The sequence below is a fragment of the Erithacus rubecula genome (genome assembly GCF_903797595.1).
Source record: "Erithacus rubecula genome assembly, chromosome: 9".
NCBI lineage: Eukaryota > Metazoa > Chordata > Aves > Passeriformes > Muscicapidae > Erithacus > Erithacus rubecula.
Window position 1 is genome coordinate 7,257,083 of NC_136660.1, and position 24,500 is coordinate 7,281,582.

General features: G+C 37.1%; 1 protein-coding gene across 6 annotated transcripts in view; it reads left to right on the plus strand.

The window, feature by feature from the left end:
- Positions 1-24,500, plus strand: part of CCSER2 (coiled-coil serine rich protein 2) — a 60,880-nt gene that overhangs the window by 29,743 nt on the left and 6,637 nt on the right. For 4 of the 6 annotated variants that reach the window (XM_079312014.1, XM_079312016.1, XM_079312017.1 and 1 more), the window contains 5 exons: positions 274-436; positions 971-1,148; positions 6,510-6,593; positions 8,047-8,133; positions 9,583-9,681. In XM_079312014.1, coding sequence (XP_079168140.1) covers positions 274-436; positions 971-1,148; positions 6,510-6,593; positions 8,047-8,133; positions 9,583-9,681 — 611 coding nt within the window. Of the gene's footprint in view, positions 1-273; positions 437-970; positions 1,149-6,509; positions 6,594-8,046; positions 8,134-9,582; positions 9,682-17,590; positions 17,676-24,500 lie in introns of all 6 variants that reach the window. The other 2 variants (XM_079312019.1, XM_079312018.1) reach the window with 1 other exon arrangement.

Genomic DNA, 24,500 nt, shown 5'->3' on the forward strand with positions numbered 1-24,500 from the left:
TGGAAATACTGTTAAAGCTGGATTCTTTAGTTTCTGCTATGCTACAGGTTGCTCTTACTCTTGTATCAAGTTTATATTTTAATAAAAATATGACATTGTTACAGAAGTCTGCTCAACACTTCTGAAATGCATTCTGTTTTGAATCAGTTAAACAAAACAAAACAAACCCTGCAGACTTTACACTGCATCTGTTACCAGCACATAGTTAATATTTTATTTGCAAGGTCCTAGGAGCAAGTCTTACAATTTTTTTTAACATTATGCTCTGTGTAGAGGAATGTGAAAATATGAGCCGCTATGACAGACAAGACAGAAATGCGAGACAACATCAAGAGGGATTCTGGAAAAGAGCACCACAACAGCGATGGAATACACAGGAGCACTATCATCTTGGCCATGCTGACCATTATATCCATGGTAAAAATGATTTGAACAGGTAAAGCACTTTTGTATATCCTCACAAACATTTAAAGCACCAGTGAGCAATTCCTTTTTGGCACTAAGAGGTCTCAAGTGACAATAAGTACCAGTACAACATTTTCAGAATGGTTGTATGTCTGAGCGGAAGTACCACTGAGGGTCATAATTTCTTTTCAAAACTTAGCTTCTGTGTTCATTCCAAGTACTTGTTGCTCATGTTGATACATGCAGCTTTCTGTAGTTTAATTTGTTGGTAAAGTAAGTGCAACCTTTTAATCCTTAAAGGGTTGAATGACAGTTTATAGAAATTCTGCTGAACTAACTGGTTTTAGGGTACTATAGTTTATAGTCTGAGCGAGGTCCCTGGGAGTGGCAAGGAAAACTTTGTATTTAAGTGAAATAGCATTGACATTTTCTGATTTACTAATTTATTTTCTGCTGTGTGCCACAGTAAGTATAGCCCACACTGCATAACGCTTTCCTTTTTACCAAATGCTGTCCATCTGCACCTCGGCATCTCTGTGTTTTTCTGCTTTGGATTTGTGCTCAGGGGTTCAGGCTACCTGGAGGCAGCTGTGGGTGCCCTGGAGAGCTGCAGAGCAGGCAGCAGCTCGCGGGCGCTGGCGGAGAACACGGTGATGCTGGACGAGATGACGCTGCGGCACATGGTGCAGGACTGCACCGCCGTCAAAACCCAGCTGCTCAGGCTCAAGAGGCTGCTGCACCAGGTGGGCTGTGCCAGGGGCTACAACACTGAAATCAGCTGGGGACTGTGCCTGCTTGGCCTGGTTAGGATATTGGCATTCAGGGATACATTGAATTACACGGTTACAGAGGATATTGGCGTTCATGGATACATTGAATTGCAGAGGCTGTACCTTTTATTGCCATTTCCAATAGTACCTTTTCTGTCTTGTCAGCACTTTACTGACTACAAAACATGCTAAATGCTAAAAATTTTAATATTTATTCAATATTAAATATTGCTTCCCTGAGGAAATATCAAATTAAAAAAGAAAATAAGTGGATGTGAAAACCAGCTTTTTTTTAAATTTCAATAAAATTCAAAAAAGCTGGGAGTTTAAAAGAATTAAAAAGTATTGGAATTGATCCCGTTGGTCAAACTTGCATTCAGCAAGTCAATGCTAACAGCTTTTTCTTAAAACTTTGTTTTCCTCATTCTTTTCTGCGTGATTTGACAAGAAGTTTAGCAAATCCTACTGGGTCATCTCTATTGGAAGTGTTCAAATTTAACTAATTTCATAATAATTTATGTATTATGAAATAATCATAAACTTTTGAGGAGCTTTTTCAATGCACCTCAAAACTTGGCAAGTTGTGGGACTTGATAAACTGCTAAGTGACTCAGCAGAAGTATGGCATTCAAAATATGGCTACAAAAATTCCTTTGTTACCATAATAAAAAACAGTCCATGAGGCTTTCTTTGGAGGCATATACAGATTAGCATTGAAAAGTGTTTGTATGATGTTGTCTTTTGATACCAGATTCATTGCTGTTCTTTACTAATAGGATAATGTAATGAAAATAACTTTGTGCCTTAGAAGTAAGGCACTAAAAATACAGCAAAAAAAAAAAAAAAAAAAGAAGCACAAATTAGCCTTGGGGCTAATTCAAGAGTGTGATTGTGCCTTTTAGAAATGTGAGCTTTTGCTTCCTGTGCTGAGATGTATTCCTGATTTTGTCAGGGGGAAAAACAATTGTAATAAGGTTAATGTAGTGTCAGAAGGGAAAAGTGTGTATTTAGAACCTAATATCTGAATGGTGGGCTGCATAAACTGTGCCCCCCAACAGCCCCAGGCATTAATACAGAGGTAGCAGGGAACCTTTATCTAGGGCTTTTAATACCTTTAACACAAAGACAATTTGGCAACTTGATGGATGATCTGTGTGTGTGGTTCATGGTGTAAAGGCTTGCACATTATAGCTGAGTACTGTGTGGCCCTGCAGAGTATCATGTGTAAAATCCTGATCTAATTTATAAATAGCCAGGTTGCAGAATAAAAACCTTGGCTTAAGTAGCTCAGATGAACGTTTTAAAAAGAACTTAAATGCACAGAATGAAGCAAGTACTCTTAATATGTTAATGTTTGGAAATTTGCTCGTCTTGACAAATGCCTGATCCTTCCTCCCTGTAACAGTGAGTTTAGTAATAACAGGTGTTATTCTTCCCTTCAAACTTTGTCAGGCATACTTGGCTGTATTTTCCTGGCCTAAACCAACCCTGTTTTGACTCACCGCTTCCACAACTAGTCACTGGACTTCTGAATATTTATTCTACTCTCCCATGTATAATCCAGCCTTTTAATCAAAGATCATGAATATTAATGTAAAAATAAATTAGCATGCTACAGATGGGGAAACTTCAGACCTTTATTACCTTAATTTGCTAAAAAATTAGGGCAAAACTTGTATGAAATATTTTTTCATTGCATTCAAGTGTTAAGCCTTTACAGTAAACATTGAGCTTCATACTAATGGGAATGAGTAAAAATACCACAATTCTTTTTTACTTCTTGATGCAAAATATAGTTTTGAAAACAGTTGAAATTCACCATTCTGAACTGTAAACTAGGACTGGAACACAGGCAGTTTCTTGCAAAATATTAAAAAATTAAGGTACAAAGTCAATTGCTTTCAAACTTCAGTTGTATTATGGAAGCAGAAGTTCTGTTAGCTCCACCAGTATTACATATTTAAATGTATGTGTTGCCTTTCTCCAGTTGTGACATTCAGAAATAATATTTAATTTGGATAGGTAGAAATAGAGCTGTAGTCAGGACTTAGGCATGAGGTCTCGGAGGAACAGTTACAGTAAAATAGGAAGAGTTAGTAATTAAATTCAGTTTTATGCAATTATCTAATCAGCTGTAGTGTGACTTGGTGTGGAGGACAGGACGTAATGAATGTATACCCAGCAGATTCCTGGGGAGACTTAATGTGCTGTACTAGATTCATTGCTGTGACTGGAGCTCACATAACTGGATATAAATTAGCTGGAGTATTGCTGGCAACATAGCTGCAGCAGTGTGGGGTTGGTGCTGCATTCCCAGTTCAGCTTGGAAAAATAAACAGTTACTTGAGTCCCAGAGCCTTGGCTGAGCTCTCTGTGGCCAGGATAACAATGGCAGGAGTACATGTGCTGACTGCTTGCTCCTCACTCACTGCCATCTTCCTGTGCCTTCAGCAGTGAAATCAGCAATAGGAGTCTCATAATGAGAGACACTGTGTGTGTATGAGCTTCTCTGACTTCTCAGTAATGTTATACTAACCTATATGGAATGAAAAATGTAGATTGTTCTTGTACTAAATGCAGCCATGTTTACAGAGAGTGTACTGCTGGAGAGCATTCTCTCTTTAATGCTTAACTGGAGTGTTAACTTTGTATTGTAAGAAGAAAATGCTTTGGATGTCTAATTCTAGTAATAATTGACATGTAAATGTTGATGCCTCTTAAACATTGACTAAGGTACTTCATTTGCATGCTTATTAAGAAATAAGTTTTCTTCTGATCTTAACAATTTCTTCCTCCTCCTCAATTAATTTAATAAACTTGCTGCTCTGGGTGGAGGCTAATGTGTTAATACATTTTTAAATAAGATTGTTCTGTTTCTGTTGCCCTTTGATCTTGGCAAGGGTTGACCATCCTCTGTGGTAACCCAGCAGTGGCTGCAACCACTCTGTCTTACCTCAGATCAGCACTTGCTGCTCTTGTAGGGGGGACTGAAACATGAATAGTTCATAGAACTGTGAGATCTGTGAAGCTCTTTTTTTTCTCTGGGAGGCAGGTTTTATAAAAAATGTTTCATTTCAACTCATCTTTCCTGAATGGAGATGAAATTCTATTTTTCAGGCACAGATCTTCACTGTAACTTATCAGATAATGGCCTATTTGTATGAAGAGGTGTGAATGAAAATGTGAACCATGTAGTACAAAGTTGTTAAATGCATCAGTACATTTTGCTGATGTTCTGGACCAGTAACTCACTTGGGTACCTTTGAAATACATATTCATTGTGTTCTTTTCTTTTTGCATCTGGTGAGATCCACAAGAGAGATTCATCTTTTTTTATGAGAAGCCTGAAGTTGAGAAAGAAACAGACTTACAAAATAAAAGGATGTTTTTGTGTCATGCATTAAGTTGTATGAATTACCCCTACAGTTATTATTTTTTACTAGCCACAAAATAGTTCACCTCAGTGACTTAATTGTACTTGAAAGAAACAGAAGCAAAAGAGATGAACAAAAAATAGCAAATCAAATTGGCAAATAAAAAAAAAAAAAAAAAAAAGGGTTAAGCCATTATTTAACTGTTGGACTGTTGCTGTTGACAGTGTTTGACAGTGGGCACTGAGATTGATGTGGCCTGGATGAAACTGCACTCAGAATGCCAAGCAGGCAGCAGGTGAATAGCACCCTCTGCTTGATGGCCACTTAACTTCTGCTTGCATCATTACAGAAATGCCATTAGCAAAGGAGCCTATTCAGATGGGTGATTTGTACTTAATAAAGCTTGAAATCGGGAATCAAAACCTAGACCTTGGTAAAAATTTGGTAGATAAACGTGCCACTGCTCTATATAAGTGATTATACCAAAATAAATAATGTATTCTGCTACTGTAAAAAGCCTAGAGGGAGCAGTTTTTATATTGCCTGTCGTATTGTGATGTGATCGTATTGTAATCTGGTGATACCTTTATAAAGTTAATTGTATCTTTACCAAAAGAGTTAAAGCATTTGTTTTCTCCAAGTTTCCAGATTTGATGATATTTTGGTGTACTACTTAGTATTATTTCTAGCCTACCAAAAATAGCATATGCATATAAGCAGGTGCATTTTCTTTGCTAATTCTATCATCTTTTTAGTAATTCTAATATCTTCTTTTTGTACAAGACTGATATTTTGCTGATTTCCCCTGTTTGATTTTAGCAATATAATGAGCAATAAACAAAAAGCACAAGACAGATTTCGTAGATTAATCCTAGCACGTGTTCAAATGGGGGCTTGAGTTCCCACTGATAGTGTTAGAACTGTTTCTTTTCCAGTTATGCTTTGTTCTCTACATGTGTACTGAGATGATTATGACAGTGGTGAGGGAATTGCTGCAAATGACCTTTGTCCCTGCTTTGCTGGTGAATGAGTCAGGTGTAGCACAGGCCTGGAGTACTGATTTAAATCACCAGGGAGTGTGTGGCATACTAACCTTCTTTGCAATTAGGTCTCAATCTGCTGTTGTGGAATATCTTATTGCTCCACTTCCCTGCATTTTAATAGCTATAAAAGGTATATTAGACTTACAGAGCTTTGCAAAGCTATGCAAGATACTTTTGCATGAAATGATTTGTCTTGTTTTGTATTTTTTCCCATTGCCATGATGACTTTTTCACAGTTGTAACTGTGACCATCCGTAGCTTCACTTCTGAGTGTATTTGTTTGAATCATTGCTTAAAATAAAATGTTGCTGAAATTTGTTAGTTGGGAAATACAAGATAAATATAAAATGCAATATAAATGTGCAAAAAATAATTTGTTAAACTGTAAGTAATTCTAGGATTTTAATTGCTGCACTTTTCCTGTAGCATTTAGAAATGTTTGTGATTTTATGGTATTATTGTGCAAATTATTTCATAGCACTCTGTTAGAATTTGTCCCTAACGTGGAGTGTAAATTGCTGCTTCATCAGTCTTTAACTTGTTGGCCATGAGCCTGGAAGGGACAAACAGCTACTTTAGAACTGAATACAGCTGAGTGCTTGACAGTGTAAACTGTTCTCAAAATTACCAGTCTATGTAAAAGCCCAAGAAACAAAACAAAACAAAAAAAACATCAAAAAAACCCAAAAAACCACCACCCCCAAAAAACCCCAACCAAATGAAAAAAGTGCCAAAAACCTGTGAGATGTAAAGTTCTGTCAAGTTATGGAAATTAATTTTAAATGTCTGTAGCATGGCACTTACTTGGGTATTGTACACAGGCTGCAGCAAGGGAGGATTTTCTATTGGGGGAAAAAGGAAATTTGCTGTTCCAACAAGTAATTCAAACTTGTATTCTTGTTTTTGTTCCCTGGTAGAATGATGAAAATGTGTCACTCCAGGACATCACATTCTCAGTTCCATCGAGTCCAGAACCACAAGAAGCTGCATCAACTTTTAAGGTAAATGACATTGACTCTAAGGAATAAAAGATGCAAACTTCTTTATGTTTAGAAAACACACCCAAAGCTTGTGTTTTACTGAAGTACTGCAAGGTGAACTCACAAAGTCAGTGGCAAGTGTATTGTTTTACAGTGGGTATTAAAGACAGAAGAAATCACAATAGGTATTGCAGATGGGATCATCTTTTGTAGTTGCAGACTTGTAATATTGTGTTTTCTGTGGTGGTAAGGTTTCTGTAGCATTGCTTGGCTCTTACTGTAAAATCACTATATAAAGATCACTAATTCTGTATTTATGGGGAGGAAACAGTGCTTACTGGAAATATAATAAGGCTATAAATACTTCATGAAGTTATAGAACACTTAAAATCTAATGCTTGTTCTGAGTTCAGTAATTTCTTTTGCTGATAAAGAGGACTGTAGTAGTGTTTGCTGACTAGGCATGTTCATCTACATTATGTTATTTGTTTGCACAACAGGTGAATTACTGCTTCAAAAAACGCAGCTGATTTACTTTCCCTGGAAATTTAGTGGGTCAGGTGAATTTGGCCACTTAAAGGGACTTTTAGTCTGGTTTCTTCACTCTTTAGCCTGTGTGCCCTGAGCCCCCCTCTCTGTGAGCAGGAGGAAAGCATGTGCTGTGTCACTGCCATCCCTCCAGGCATGTCTGATCTCATATGTCCTGTAGAGGTGTGTCTGGGGGTCTCTGTGTCCCGGTGGATGGTTTTTCCAGGACAAACTCAGGGGCTCCACAAAGGCTGTTCTGTTCCAGTTGCAGTTTATTGTGAGGGCGTGGGCATAGAAAATCTTGCTAAGAGCCGCGGCCAGCAGCTCAGAGCAAGACGGGGGGAGAAAGAGAGAGAGTGGGGGCAAGAGAGGAGGGAGAGGAGAGTAAGGGAGGAGGAAGGTGAGAGGTGAGAGAGGCAGGAGGGAATGAGGGGAGAAAGGAGGGTGAGAGGTAATAAGAAAGAAGGGAAAAGGGAGAGAGAGAGCGAGAAAAGAGAAGAGAGTTAGAGAGTAAGAGGAGAAGAGGGAGAGAGAGCGATTTCCCATTTACAATACAATAAATCTTTTTCTCTGCTAAATATTCTAATTCTTACTAGCCAATCTAATAGAAGATACAAAATCTATAACATATGCATACAGCTTACAAGAATCCTTGTATTACCATAGTGTGTTATACTTTCAACTCTAACAAGAACTTCTCTTGACCTTTGGACCCGCTTCCAGCAGGAATCATTGTTTCATCAAGAGGGGATTGCTTCCAGCCAGCTATCCTATTGTCTTCTAGTTATTTAGTAACTGAGGCTTGGTGTCTCAAAAGTGGCTTTCATTTCAACCTAGCTCTCAGAATTTATGTATTCATATTTGTAAGGTTTCACCATTTCATCCTCTCCAACAGGTGTTGCTTTAGATCATGCAGTCCTTATAGAAAACCATTGTTCTGTTGCAGATGGATGATCTGCTGAATGAGATCAGGCAGCTTAAAGATGAACTGAGGAAAAAGGATGAAACAATCAACCAATTAGAGCAGCAGCTTGTAAGTATAATCCAAAATGTTTAGCAAAATCCCAGGTGTGCAATGCAGAGTGCCAACTTCAGTAGGCAGTTCTGATGAAGGCTTTAAGAGAGCTTAAACAGTTATTTTTTTCCTACACTCCCACTGTAACAAATGTAGGTTTGGATTCAAAGTTGTGCTCTTGGGATCTTTAATTCCATTAACGTGGTCATGATTATGTGTGGCACTAAGCAAGGATGTTTAAAGTATTTAATTTAAAGTATTCAATTTTCAAAATAATTTTGAAAAATAAAATAACTCCTAGATAAAATTCTGGAAGCTGCTCAAAAATAACAGGAAATGATGAGGCTACACTTAAAGTATTTTAAAAATGGGGAAGGATTGGGCCTATCATTCTGCTTAAAGGTTTTGTTACTGGTTTTTTTTCCTCCCTCTCCTTTCCAATACTGTCCATTATCTTAATAAAGAGCTACATCATGGAATTTAAAGCTGAGATTGATTGCTATTTTCGAAAACCATACAAAACAAGTTAAATAGATTAAATCTGTCAGCTAAGAACAAGTTGAGAGGGCACTTCATCCTAAATTAGGTCCAGGGAGACACAAGGCCTCAGGCAAAAGTCACATATGCCTTTTACCGTTCTGCTCTTAATTGTGAGTTTGGATTTGCTACGTATGTCTTTGCATTTGGTTCTGGTAATTTCACCTGCTGTGACCATTCTTGTGAAATAGCCACAGCAAGACCCTACAGGCAGGGTAGATGAGATGCCAAGAGGTGCACACCATATGTATTTATCATTGTGGAGACAGTAATTGTGCACTAATAAAATGCTAAACATGTGCTTTTGTAGGTGTGTGCAGTAAAACTGAGCTGTGATCTTCATCCTCTCCCTCTCTGGCTTAGGAACATTCCTTCTAAAACCAAACTGAAAGATGAAGATTTGGTGTTTGTTCTACAGCAGAGTCCCAGATCACAGCATACCAAACCAAATTACCTTGTTTGCTAGCATTTTGCAATAAGTGTTGGGTTTTGGGTACACTTAATCTCACTCTTAACAATCAGCCAAAATTCCTTGAAGGAAGTTTCTTATTGCCTGCTCAGTCATGTACCCGAATGCTGGAGTAAGCTGTAACTGGTGCAGCAGAGGAATTCTGCTGTAGAGATGGGTAAAACTTACATTTGTAATGACACAAAGATGACTTGAAGAACTTTCAGATGCTTCTGAAATTTAAGTGGAAAAGCTCTCCAGAAGTCAGTATTTATTCTGGATTACTTCTCAATATCCTGTGAGAAAAGCAGCAGTTGTGCAGCACTGCAAATAGTGGTTCCTACAGTTTAATCGTATTGTGTTCTACAGTCAACTCATGCTTCATGTTTGAACACTGGGCCTTGACTGTACTTTTCAAGAGGCTTAGTTGGTTAATGGCTAACTAATTCTTGTTTCTTTTTCTCTTCTTGGGGGTGATCAAGGCCACCAGATGTAACTGCCAGAAGGAGAGTCAAAAACCTGCAGGGGCAGTGCGCACGTGTGCCGATAAATTCACGCAGACCTCCTGGAGGAGGAGTTCTGTGAGTAAAGTGGGCCCTTCATGCTGGGGTGCCTCTTTCTGCCTTAATTCCCCACTTGTACAGCCCTGGCTCTCACACAAGTCAGCCTTGTTTAAGAGATTCTGTGCTGTCTGTGAGTAGCGTGCTTCCTGCTCTGCAACTCTTGCATTCTTTTGCAGGCCTGTTCTGTAAACAAATACTACAAACATTTATTTTAAAATAAATGATTAAACTTTAGAAATCTTCTCTTTAAATAATCACCATTTGCAGTGTTTAAGTTACAGTAAATCCAAGCTGTATGTCTAGTCATACTTAAGAGATTTTCTTATATCCTGACTTCAAAGTGAAAGGTACCTCTTCAGGTTTTTTCCTGGTCAGATTTTCATTGTTGATGCTTTCATATTTGTTGAGGAAAAGAAGCAGGGTATTCTGAGTTTCAGTGCATAAGTGTAAAAGCAGAAGTAAATATTGTTTAATATTTTTTATTATAATTCATTTTAATAACTTGAATATTTAAAAAAAATTGTGTGAAAATCACTTTGACAAAAGCCATCTTCATTCCCATATATTGTTGCATGGATCACATTTGTTTCCACTATGTAAAATTTACATTCTTCATGGAACACCAATAGAATATTTGAGATGGGGGAGGAACATCATATTTGATATTATATAATGAGCAGAAATTGCCTTTGCTAAACAAAGCTTTTGTTAGTTATCAGCAAATAGCATTTGGATCCTGAAGCTACTGCTCTAGCTAGAAAACCTAGGACATTTTAATAAAAGGCTAAAAATGGGTTTGATTTTTTTTTTTTTGTTTCTTTGCTTTTATCCTACCTTAAGTTACTTTATGTAAGCTTGTAATAAAGATGAGTCACCCCTTCTATCCTTTTAAAATTTCTCTTTTAAATATATAGCACTAGTGTGTTCACCAGTTACTGGCAAACAACTGTACCCGTGTTTTCCAACCACCTTTCTGTCTGAACCTGCTGTCAAAAGATTACTTTAAGTAGCTTTTGGTTTGCTTTGATGCTTCTGCTCCCACATGTACATAGAACATCTTGTTTCATCCCATTTGTTTCTTCTCCTTTTACTTTGGAGCTTCTGAGCTCTTGCATTGTTTCTTTTTCCCAATTTAATTTCGTGTGTGTGCTGTTCATTGGATGTTTTTGTGCACTGATAACTGTTGCAAGGTTAGTGGCTATTTTTCCAACTTCCCTTTTCTCTAGCTCATTTATCACATGGCTTCAGAGACAAGATAAATAGTCATGGAAAGTTAGTTGCTAAGTTTTGGCTTGTGCAACTTCTGTCTATTGATAAGACAAAGATTTTGGAGAAGATGGGGAATGTGAGTTTCTGTCTCAAGCACAAGGAGTCACTCAGCACAATTGTCTGGTTTGGGTCAGGTTGGCCAATATATTTTTTTAAGTTATATTGTAGTTTTGATCAAAAAGACATTTTTTTTGTCAGGAGGAAGTTTGGGTTAAGGGACAGTATCTTTAAGAAGAGCTAAATGAACCTTTGCTGTGTCCATGGTTGGGTCTGTGGATGTATGTGTATGATACAGATATGTATTTCTAGGCATATGATCTTTACACACACCAGTCCAAACATCTTGGTATTTTTATCCATGGGCAAAGTTTCTCATGAAATTGATGAAGGCCTTAGGAAAATTCATGGAGTATTAGCAAATTTTGAAACTATGCTGCTTTTCAGGATCTTTTGATAGCTGGGAAGTTTTGGGCAGAATGTTTTGGGCTTTTTTGGCGGGGGGGGGGGGTGGTTCAGTGTCTTCATGATATTTGTAAGTTACAGGCTGTCTGCCAGCCAACAGAAACAGGAACTCCATAAAGCAGGATTTCTTCAAGAACAATGGTCTGACTGGTGCAGTCAAATTTCAGTTCTAATGGTCAGAACTCAGCTTTCTGGTTTAATGCTTCCTCTGCTAACATGCATTTGGATGCTTCCTTGCATGGCTTAATAGACATGTTAATGTATAAAATAAGTTTTGATCTGGAACCTAGTAACAAAAAATGTCTTATGCAATATAAAGGAGACACAGTCAGATCTTTTTTTCTTGAGAGAAAGAGTACAATAAATAGGAGACACCCAAGGAAAAGTATTCTCACTACTCAAATCCCAAAAACCTCTTAAACAAATTGTTTTGCTTTATCCTCTTCAATTTAATTTAATGGTCTTGACCTAAGTATAAAGACTAAGAAAAATCATGTTTATTGATCCTATATGTTGGTATAAATAATGAAATATTGCGAATATTTGTGTATGAAATTATCAGGGTTTTTATGTAAATTAGCTTTTTTAATACAGATTGTTTTTTTGGGTTTTTTTTAAAGCCAAAGTGTAATTGAAGTCTTGGCAATGACAAAATGGCTTCTTTGAGGCATGTTAGCATTTTGCTTCTTTAGGTTTGTTAACAGTTTTCAATTTTAACTATTTAAGGTTTTTCCTATTAGTGTTGACCTGCCCATCATTTTAAAATATGGTGGATATTAGGTGCCTCACGTATCAACATTTTAAAAATCAATGTGACTATTTATAAATTCTATATATTCTATACAAATCAGAACTGATACAATGTGTTTATTCCTCAGGAATTAATACCAGTCTGGGAACACAGTGATTTAGTGTTCCAAGGAATACTTTAAATGTTTACTGAAATGTGCCTAACAAACATTGTTAATGTAGTGTGTCATAAAGAGTAGATGCTAGAATAATAGGATATCATTAAACATACTAGTTTTAAAAGTCATGTTCATACAGTTTCTTTGTCATTAAATATTTCTAGAAAATGGCCCATTCTGATGTGGCTATAAACTTGTCTGGTGTTGTTCTCTCCAGGGACACAGTTTTTCAAAGTACTTTTAGTTTATTTCATATTTAAAGGTAAATATGTACATTAGTGGAAATCGTGTAACTTTAACTTAATCCTTGAAATTTAGTGCTAACATAATAAAACTAGGGGCTGGAAAGAAATGTTTGGGAAATTTGACTTCTTAAAAATTGATAGGTAGCTACCTATTGCCTGTCAGCTGTGTCTGTGACATGGTATTTCTTGTAAGTGTCCTGTCAGGATGCTCAAAATTTAGGTAACTTCTTATTGTTTGTGTTTTATTCTTGGTTAGCCATCCTTGGGATAAAGGCTTGTACAAATACTTGCTGGCAGGGTAGACCATGATATTTCTAAAAGGATCTGTCACAGGTGTCTGATACAGAAATCATTCCAGTTACCATATCTTATGATTCTACTATCATGGAAGAAAATAATCAAACCCTGGAAGAAGATAAAATTACTAGAAGAAATTAATGTTAACGGACAACTTACAAGAAAGAAAAATGTGAACATCTATTGCCACACTTGACTTGAAGCCTTTGCAGGATTGTTTCTCTAATAACAAATACTGGCATTTTTAAGACTTTGAGGATAAAGAGGTTAGAAGTCAAGTTTCTGTTGATAAATCATTTGATTTCTTGGGCTGGAAAGGATGTTGGCTGATGCCAAAAAGTAAATGACAAGCAAACAAACTGCAAAGCCTTGAATTTGGTCCATGATACCTGCAGGAGATTCTGGCCTGTGAGGACCAGTTCCTCTTAGTTGCTGGTTTCTCTTCCACTTATGCAAGATAGTGTGTACAGTAAAAGCTGGGTATTTCCCCTTGGTAACAGTTCACAGTGATGAGAATGAACTTTGCTGCCTAAATGTGTGTACAAGTCCATTCTTGTCTGCCAGTATGACAACTGAACCTGTCAGTTTGCATGGGAGCATGCATGGTTTTGCGCTTTGCTCTATCTTTTCTCTACGTTTGCACTGAGATATTCTTCACCCCACTTTTGAATTTTGTTCCAGTTTGTCATTCCAAAGCCTCTCATGTCAGTTGTTGCAATGAACCTTTGCAATCCTTTGTCTTTCTTTGTGTACTGTTATCCTTCTGGTTTTACTGTCTTCTTCTGCCTTAAACATCCTGTATGTGTCAGCTTCACAACCATTGATATAATCTTGCAGCTCTTGAGGTCCAGTCACAGTATGTGTTCATCTTCATATCCAGCCTTGGTTTTTCTCCCTGTCCAATGCTCTGCTGTTTGCTTCATGTTCTTATACATGTACTTGGTGAAACAAAACCACAGCTGGACCAGGTGGTCATATTGTACACCTGTCTCTTGTGCTGTGACTGTGCATGACATGGAAGGGAGGTCCTTGAACCCTTCACAAGCATTTCTTGTTGGTTTAGTGTAAACTAGCACATAAAACTGGGTTGGTGATATTTTTCATGTGAATACTTTCAGAAAGACTGTTATATGTCAGAACTGCTAATTCACAATCTCTTTCTGGATACTAGGCCAGTAAGAGAAGAGTGCAGCAGAAACATTTTGTTTGCCTCTGTGTTGAAGTTTCTCATTCTAGGTTTGTTCATGATGTGGAGCTCTGAGTGTGTATGAGACACCTGGCAGTGCTTGGTGAGAGGTGGCAAAAATCACCTCCTCATTGAAGTGCTCAGAGGCTCCAGTTGCATGAATTTAAAAAAAAGGGTCTTTGCTATACTTGTTTCTGCAGCAGAAAAGACCTTTAAAGCAGTAGCAGTTTTGCATGTTGGAGTATCCTTGGGAAAAGAACTGGAATATATGGCTGTTAGGTTAAAATTACTGTGTGGCAATAGCTTAAAAATATTTTGCTTCTCCTTTTCTGGCAGAAGCAATTGCTTTTGTTCATGTGATTTCTTATTCCAAGGTTGAAGTCTGCTCATAACTAACAATGAAAAACTCTGGCTTTAGTCTTCATAGTAGCATTTAAAAGAAGAAACAGCCACCAGGTTTTCCCAATGCAGTTACAGTCAGAACTTCATAAAGCATTTAGTACAACATAAATAGTACAATTCATCAGGATCTCAGAAGAACATTTTTCCTTCTGGTTTGTAGACTGCTGTATCTCAACTCCTCCTGTTTTTCCACTCCTGAATCTCATGTTAAAAAATTCTGATTCAGTGCTCTTTGGGGATGCCTTTGCTATTTCACAAATCCAGTATCTGGAAAATAAAAGAGGAATGGGATTTAGGAGTAATGGCTGGATGCACATAATAGCTATGGGGAGGGACTGTTCAAACTGCTCTCTAACATTAAAGTCTTAGTGGAAAAAGTTGCTTCAGAACCCAGAAGAATCCCATCAGATATTTTTTGTTTGGGTTTGATTTTTTTTAATAGAAGTTGAGGTAAGTTGTGTTCTCATCTTTCTCTTCTAGAATTCCTTGCTTATTTAATAAATAAGTGGCGATTCAGGTTTTTCTTTCTTACTTTTAGTAGGAAAATGCACATTTTCTGTGTATTTTGAATATGTACCATCATCATCTGGGGAGATGTGTTTATTAGTGGGGTTTTTTTTTTCCTCCTCTTTAGGTTTTCTTGGGAAACTCAGTGCACATATAAGTAATAGGAAATGAATATGAGTTGATGTTTAAAGGAGAAAGCTTGGTAAATTTGCTGGTGTTTTGTCCAATAACTACTATTAAAAGAAAATTAATCTTTTTGTAAGCCAGGCATATTTGCAGATACTTAAATCTTATATGCTATATCAATGGGATTGGTACATCCTTTGTAATTTTTATAATCAGTTTAAGTCATAGCACTCATCTTAATACATTCCCAGTGCTGTATCTGCTGATCCTTATTTTTTCAATTGATGTTGATTTTAATTACCTTACTTGATGTACAGCCCTTGTTTTGGGTATTTTTAGGAAATTTTTATTTAGTTATTAATTAATTACAAAAAAAGAAACCTGGCATTTATTTGAAACTGATCTATGTGGAGTAATGTCAACTGCAGCATTTGGGAGAAGGGGATCAAAATATGCCTGGAGACCAGTTCAGTTCAGCAGGCAAGGAAGTTACTTGCACTTTCTTCATTTACCTCTCCAGTCAGAGAAATTTTAAAGTAGCATGAAGAATTAGTGAGAAGGCTGTACTTAGTGCTGTGCTTTGAAGTGCTAATATGGATGCTTAAAAAATTTCTGCAATGTATCAAGCCATGTAAATATTTCATTGCCTTTACAATAGCATCTTAACTATTATGTAGCTCAGATGGCTTGTGCTTCTCTTAATCTCTCTTTTCAAAGAGTACAAGGGAGAGGATATAAAATTTTTACCTCCCCTCTTAATGTGTTAAAAATTTCAAGGAAGTCTGGAAAAAGTCCATTGCCAACTCAGATGAGTCTCTGCAAAATCAGACTTGTGCCTGGTGATAATGTGCTTTCTACTGTGTGGAGATTCAGTTATGTTTAGAGAATGGAAAGTTTGTCTTAGTGTTCCAGTACCCTGAAATAATTTTGGATGAAATGTCAACAAACCTGTAAAATGTGTTCTTTTGTACCCTGCTATGAAAATCCAAAGCATTTGGTAACTTCCTCATCACTCACTGATTGATACATTGTGTTCTCAGTACAATTTAATGTATGTACCTCTTCAGCACATTATATTATTTTGTCACATTGCTTGAATGAAGCTAGTACTGTTCCAGTACATTCATGCAGCAGTCTAAAAATTGTGACCTTAATGACCATTGATGGAGGACTGTAAGAACACATTAGGTAATCAATACTTCCATCTAGAGATAATCAAACTGAAGAACTTGTTTCATTTTTCCCCTCAGATTTTGCTGCAATACTCATTTTGTCTCAACTTCTGAAGAACAATGAAGGAGTCTTGTCAGGCTTTTTTCTTTATTTCCTGTTCTAGATGAAAAGTTTTCTGACTAGCAGGTTCTAAGGCTTGGTTAAATGCATGTGTTAAGTTTCATCCTAGCAGTACTGAAACCTGGCTAAAATCTGATTAGGTAAGGATAACTGGACCAGAAAGGTGTTTAAAACTCTCCTAAACAAATAAAAGCAGAAATATTTATTTCTGGAAGTAATGTGATGTTTAACATTGTTTTAGAAGAAGCATGGAAGTCAAATGCTTTATTTGTCCAGCTGTGGCAGTATGGTCTGCAGCAGAGAATCTGGAGAGAAGGGGCAAACTGAGTTCCTGTTTTATGTCATGTGGATGCTGTTCAGATTCCTTCAGCCTGCTGGCTCTCAGAGTAGCCACAGTTAGGTGGTTAGGAGGCAGTGGGACAGTCATTATTGTAGTACCTGTGTTGCAGGACTTAGAAAAGCAGTTTTCAGCTTGGCAAAAGGATTGGAAATATGTAAACTTATTCTGCTGAAATAGGAAATCAAGATTGTGTTGTTTAAGAGGGAAGTTGCAGCTTGGATTTGCAAAGGTAAGGATGTGGGGAAAAAGGAAAAGTAATAAGAAAATTACTTTGTCACATTTGTGGTGTTTTGAGAGTTCTGACAGGCAAAGCCTGCACTGCATGGATCTGCACAGTTCCCTCATCCTTTCACAGAAGACTCATGCTCCAAGAGCAAAGTGCAAGGAAAACAGTTCTGTGTCACCTCTTCCACAATAAATAATTGTGATGAAATTGGAGTAAAGTGACCTCTAAAGCACCAGGACTTGCTGGAAAATTTGTTTCTATGCATTAGAAATTTATGTTGTAATCTAAAGTTTAATGGTTTTCCAGTAGATTAGAACTAAGCAAGCTACTACTTGGTGAGGCATTTTCTAAAATACTTTTGAAAGCTGTATAAATACAATTTTTTCATGTGTTTATAATCATGAAAAGCTCAGTTTCTGTACACTTCCCCCAAAACTATCTTGGACAGAAGTGTGTTATATATTGAACAAAAATGGAGGTAGTTTATAAGATTTCTGACTAGTTTAGGACATCTGGGCTTTGGTAGCATGGAACATTTACAAAGTAGAGCAACTGGAAATATAATGATACCTTTCTGGGGCAAAAAAGAATGGTGTGGCTTTTTGGTGTCTTGTTTTTCCGTTCTCTTTTTTTATTATACTTCTCCCCCTCTCTCTTTCTGCACAGGGTGGGTATTCTGCTCCCTCCTTCTCTCCCTGGCAGGGCTCATTCCAGGGCATCCCTCGGAGTGTTCCACCGCACCGCAGACAGAGTGAGTCTGTACCTCTCACTCATCTCCCTCACCGTGTTCCAGTAGAAGCTTCCCCTTTGCACGCACTGTTCATCTCGTAGTCTCCTCCTCTCAGGCACATCTCCAGGCATACACGATAGTCTGTGCCTAACAAACCGCTTCCTTCGGCCAGCCTACGAGCAGCTACAACTCTGAGCTTTATAACAGTTATTAAATGCCAATAGACCTCAGCAGTTCTTCAGGCAAACCTGAGTAGGCCCTTGTTTCCAGTCTTGTCTTAACATCAGTCTTGCTTGCTGCATTTCCCTGTTTTCCATGGCTGTGATGCACTCTCCTGTCCGTGTGTGTTCTGTTTGCTCACGCGTCCGCACGCGCACCTGTGGGTCTGTTCACGTCAACGCGTCGTGGTCGTGCAGAAAAGTGTTGCTGGGAAAGTGTCACTTGCATTGTCTCTCACAAAAAGTTTTAACTTTGCAGAATGGCTTCCCTCAAACTAATTTGTTTCCCCCTTCTCCTGGTATTTGTTGTAAAAAGGCTTCTCTTATACTGAAGTGGCTGTTGCACAACTTGCATGATTTATTAACGTTCCTTATGTGCTAGCTACAATGTGGGCTGATGTAAAATGCATTTGTTCACTTGGCTTGGATCTGCAAAACAAAAGACAATTGCTGATTTTAAAACTGTATGCTTACATAGACATAGAAAAATGGTAAGTCTTATTTTGTGCTTCGGTATTTCATTTTGAACAGATAAGTGTTTGAAGAAATATAACTACTTCATAATGCTAAAGTTATATTTTTAAAATGTACTGTAATTTGCAAATTACAGTGCTTGCATAGCAAAGCTCAAGAGTGTATTTGGACAAGAAATAATGGAAAAGTAAACTTATGGAAACAAAGTAAGATTTCCAGGGCCAATGGAAATCTGAAGAGTAAGCTGTACCTTGGAAAACTAAACTTATATATTTCACTGCAATGATCCTTACTTATATCAATCACCAGAAAAAAACCAAAATCTAATATTTTGTAAACTGTGCTTCAGATACTCTCTTGATGTTTCTGTGACAGTGTTCATGTAAACAACTCATCAGGAACACACAGCCTGTTTCATGGGCTTTTCTTTGTGCAGTAAGGGATGTGCTTCATTTCTCTGTGGTGTTTGATGTGGGACTCAGTGTGTGTAATGAATGTAAAACCCCAAAATCTGATGATTGTGCCTTCTGTTGGTGAATGGATGGGCCAGCCTGGATGATTCACTGTCCTATCAACAGACAAGGAGATCAGATCCTTGGCAACAGACAAGGATCATTTAAATGTTATGGTTTTGAGGCTTCATGACCAGAGAGTCAGAATGGAAGGATGATGTCCCAGCTGCCATGTGAGCCTCTGGTGTCACATTATTCACAGTGGCTGCTTAGCTGAAGAAGAAAACTTTGCTTGCTGATCTTGCTATTTTTCTGAGCCTCCACCTCATCTCTCCACTAACAAGGGTGGCCTCTTACTCGGGATCCTGTAGTAAACTTTTATTACTGAAGTAGGTTGGATGTTTTTAGTATGCATCTTATATATTGCATTCAATGAATTGCTAGTAAAGGAAGTAAATAAAAATGGGCCCCTAATTAGTTAACTGAAACTAAAGCTAATGTATTGTTTAGGCAAGTTAGTTTCTACTAGTGGAGTGTTCCTAACTTTTTTCTTTAAGCCTTGGGTTTATTCTATAGAGCAATACCGAGAATAAAGTATAATTTATGAGGTTTCGTAGACACTTTAAATGAAATTCTTGAAAAAATCAGTGATTTATCACAGTTCTATAAAGTAGAATATTACTGCAATGGTCACTAGTATCCTTCTTTCCCACTTGGTTCAATGGTTTCAGTGTTCAGGTTTTTGAGCTGGTATGATAACAAATATGGGGTTTTAAGGCAGATGGTGACTTGGGCATCACCACTGAGTGTAGGACAGCCTGCAGTATTAATTTCAGTGTTCTTTTGCAATAATACAGAGAAGATGTACAATGGTAACATGAAATAGCCTCAGGTTTTGTCTGGTTGTGTTTTTCTGTATAGACTTGGAAATCAAGCACTTCTCTCTTAACTTCTGGATCGTGAACCTAAAATATCATCTCTGCATATTCTGCAGGATTCTTCACTGTGCTGTTGATAGCTGATGGATACATAGATCACTTACAGGCACTGTAGATTATGAGGGTGTAAATCTGTTAACCATTCATATTACAGTGTATAAAAAACTAAAAATTATTTCCCTCCTGCTGTACAGGACACGAAATATATCCCTGCTAGGTAATATTACACTAGTGTAGGTTTATGATTCTCTGTAAGCACTAGTAACAATGTCAGAACACCTGCTGCTGAACTTGCTTTAGCATATCACTGCACTGCAATACACTTCAGCATTGGATATATGTTTTACACTTTTAATGACAATTAATTTTTAATATATCCACACTTATTAATTTCATGGTTTTTCACTAGCCTTGGAAACAATTCAGCACTTTGTGTTTCATGAACGCTTTGATAACAGTACATTAATTTTGTCATTTTAGGAATCAAAACTATTTAATTTTGTTCCTGTAATTCCCTCGTGTCTTAACTAAACTCCTGTGTAATGGTATCTTATTTTTCATTTGGTTATAGGTCATATTTTGATGACATCTCAAACTTCGTTTAATACAGTTAAACCCTTTCAATTTGTGTTCTGGAGCTTTAATGATGCGGCTCTAGAAACAAACATTTAGAGTACACATTGGTAAGGAAGCAATTGTGAGTTTGTGTTGTAGTACAAGAATATTGCACCACCTTCTCTGGACTCCTTACCTAACCCGAAGTTCTTCTCCACACTGAAATGCTGATCAAAACTGATTTGTTATTCAAGCATTGCCATTGTTACATTGCCACTTACTGTGTAAGTTCCAGAAGATGTAGACTTTTTGTGTGCAAGTATTACAGATAGGGATAATCTAAGCAATTCTAGCAGGTGACACACAGCTTGTTTTAACCAGGAAGAAAGCTACTCTATGCCCAGTGACTATAAACCAGATCCAGGCTGTTCTTTTTCATGCATTTTCTTTTAAACAAAGACATGTTGCTCAGTGCTGAAATGTTTCCAAAGCTTTATGGACCAACACAGCTTTGTAGGGTGTACAAAGTGTTTGTGTTAGTAGAACCAAATTGCTCCAGAGCATTAGCTGGAAAGTTCTGTGACAAATTATTAAAAACATCCTGGAATCATTACAGTACTGTCTTTTTTTATGTAATTATTTTTGCTCCAAGATTGTTCAGCTATATGAAGAATAGTCTTTTAGGAAAAACTCATTTCCTCCCAACTTTAGTACTTGCAGAGTCAACTACAAGAGAAGTGTCTCTTGTACCTAACTAAATTTATGTTTGCAAAAAACCCCCTTGATTTAGTCTTGCTGCACATATACATCTACATTTGTGGATTAAATATCTGCCTCAATGTAGTTATATGTTACTTGAATGAATTTTTCTTTGAAGAAAATAAAGTTTTCCAAGTTGGGGTTTCTGTACAGACTATGCAGGAAAAAAAAAATGTTTTGCTACATTACTAATTATTTTATTAGCCTCATGGCTGTGGTGAATGATGCTTTAAAAAAAATAAAATTGTTTTGTGTCATTATTTGAGGTCATTCTCCATACTGCAGAATCTTATGTTTTAATGCTGAAATATGGATATAATACAGCTAGATCAAAGGGAAAGAAAAAAAAAAGATCAAAAAGAAGGTATTATCCAATGCCACAGATTGAAGGTCTGAAATATTGAAGCTTTCCAGAGGTGGAAAATGAGAGGTCTCTGATGCAGCCTTTCAGCAGGGCTGTGTCTGCACATGACATGACAGCTTACCCTGTGCCAAGGCAGTGAGAGGAAGGATGGCAGAATTGATGAGGAAATGAAAGAATTGCATAACAGGGTTTGTGACCCTTCCCTTCCACCCCTTTCCAAAAAGAACCTGTGGCAGTCATCTCTTCCAACTCATGAGTGAGTTGTTAGGAAGATGAGTTATTAAAAATGAAGGCAATATGATCCAAGGGTGGAATGTTGTGCTTTTAATGACCTTGCTGTTCAGGGTTAGATACTGAACATAATATGAATGGATACAAAAATTTTTCTTGTATACAGTTGTAATAACGCACACAAATTTTAGTTGCAGTATTTGGAATGTAAGAGATAACTGCTAAAAACCTTGAAGTTGTAAGAGCAAAGGTATTCATGCAGGTCGTGCTATAAATGTGTTTGCACTGCATTAATTAAATACTGTTGCTACTTTTGTTTCTTGAAGGAGGATTAAAAACCAATGGGGGACATGGTAATTGCAATTAAAATGGTGAAGTTGCAGTTCTGTCATGGCAATTGCTCATTGTTTTGTCTTGGTCCTCTGACATCATTGTCCTTGTCTTTTTCTTGTCTCTGCTTTCCATTATGCTATTGGCAAGGAGTTGAGAAGTTAGTCCATTACTTCTGTGATAAAGCGTGGTACAGTACAACTTCAGATTTATTCCCATCTCCTCCTCACGCATTCTCACTGTTGGGATTTTTCTTTGCCCTATGCATGATGCATGTCTATGGGAGATGTGCATGCAGTTCCCAGATTTTCCATTGCATCGCTTCCCTCCTTCCTCAAGATCCTGCAGGGAGAAAATGCTTTTATTTCAATCTACAGAGGTATTATAACAGGAATTGAGATGGGAACCAAGAGAACCAATGCAAGACTGAGGGAATTTTCAGCTAATGAATGAGTATCACTATCATGACCACATTTTTAACTTCTTTAACAGTCCATTTAACTTCTTTAACAATACAAATGATGTTTCAATTTTTCAACCCAAAGCTAATACAACCTCAGTAGTTTGGTAACTGTACAATAGTGGTAATCCTTGTCATCTGTGGATTTCATCTTTCTCTGGATGAGATGGCAGCTAGTTTTACTTGAGAGAAATAATAGAAAAATCTAGGTTAATGAAGTAGGGAGTGAATTGAGTAATTTTGATTAGTGCATCAGTGTTTGGAAGGCTTTGAAACTATTGCCCGTACAGAAAAATCAGTTTCTTTGTGCAGAAAGAAGCATGTGCACAAATCACTTTTTATGTGCTTCGAGTTTGAGGAGAACTGTCTTCAGTTATATTGCACTTGAAATGTTTGTATCCAACTTTGCATTTTAGGAGCATCCCAAAGGAGTGCAGGTGTTGGCCTGCCTGCGTGTTTTCATTGTGGGACATAAATAGAAGTCTGGGTAGCATGGCAGTCTATTCCAAGTCATGGTCTGTCCCACCTCAGAAATATTGCCAGAAGTGCACTCAAAGCAATGCAGATGAAACCCTTCATTTAGGACTTACATGAAATAAAATACTATGCCTGAAAGGCAGAATGCTTCTTCATCTCTTTCTCCTTCATGTGATGGATTCACCAGGTACTTCAGTCCTTTGGCTGGCTCATTGTTTTTACCAGTAACATGGTCAGAATTTCAAAGACTTTCTTTGTAAAAGGAGAACTTGTATTTAGTACAAAGATACGAGCTGTGGGTGACAATAATGCAGTTGTCAGTGTTGGATACCTTGTGAACTGTTATGTGCATATTTTCCAAGTGGCATTTTGCTGCTTTTAGTATTATTTTGAATGTTAATGCACATAGAAATTTGATGATAATAACATCTGTCATTGTGATAATTGGACAGATCTTGAGCAGAAATACACACTTAGAAAGCAGTACACTATTTAAAACAACTGGGCAAAGATGATACCAGAGCTTTAGTATCCTCATAATTCTGAGCATGTAGCCATTTTCTACCTTAGTATTGCTAACTTTCTGGGTAATGAGCTGCTTAGACCTTTTAAGATTATGAAGGATAATGAGGAAAACGTGTATTTGGCTATTTTTATATGTAAAGTGCAAAATTGCCCAAGGAGAATAGCTCAAATACTCCCTCACCTTTGTCAGAAGACTTAAAAATAGCATTATTGAAACCTTGATGACTTTGTTGTACCTTGGATGTGTTTGTGTTTAACTCAACTTTCCATACAAATTTAGTTTCTTCTGTAATTTACCAGTTTTTAAATTTTATTGATTAGTATTATTAGAATTATTTGATATTAAGTTAATTTTTATTGATCAGATATTTATCTGTGTTTTTGAAGACTAGCACTTAGAAACCCTTCCTAGCTGAGGGAGAAAAAATTTTTGATAATTATTTTTCCACATTTGACACAATACTGTGGGCTATAAATGTTTATTTGTTGTTTTTATTTACTTCAAGTGGGATTAGAAAATAAGATTTATTTGTTGTAGTATTTGCATAGAAATCGGGTAAATATTGCTTTAGTTTTTGCAGTCATTATTAGCAATTTTGTTTTTGCAGGTGAGATCTCAAATCAGTAAATAATTTTGGCTAACATCTGCCTGTCAACTCCTAGGCTGGAAGGTTAATAACTTCTGTAACCCAAACATAACCACTGAGAAATGGAAAAATATCCAGAGGACTAATTTTATTTAAACTGTAACTCTCTCAGTGTATGGAATTATTATTTGTGTTTAGCATTTCCATCCTGTAGGATTGTATGATTAAGAAGGATTCACAAAGTTAAGCTAGTTTTGGGTCACATAAGGAATAATGTTTTGGTATTCATTTGTCATCATTTTGGAGGCTTCTTTGCCTTTTTCTTAATCTTGTCCCTCTTTCCAAAATAATCATGTTCTGACTGCACAGGATATTTGCCTTTCATGTCTATCACTGATAGATAATTTCATTGGTCTGGATTTTGCCTTTCCTATGAGAAACTGTTACATTCAAAAGGGGAAAACTGCTCATAAATA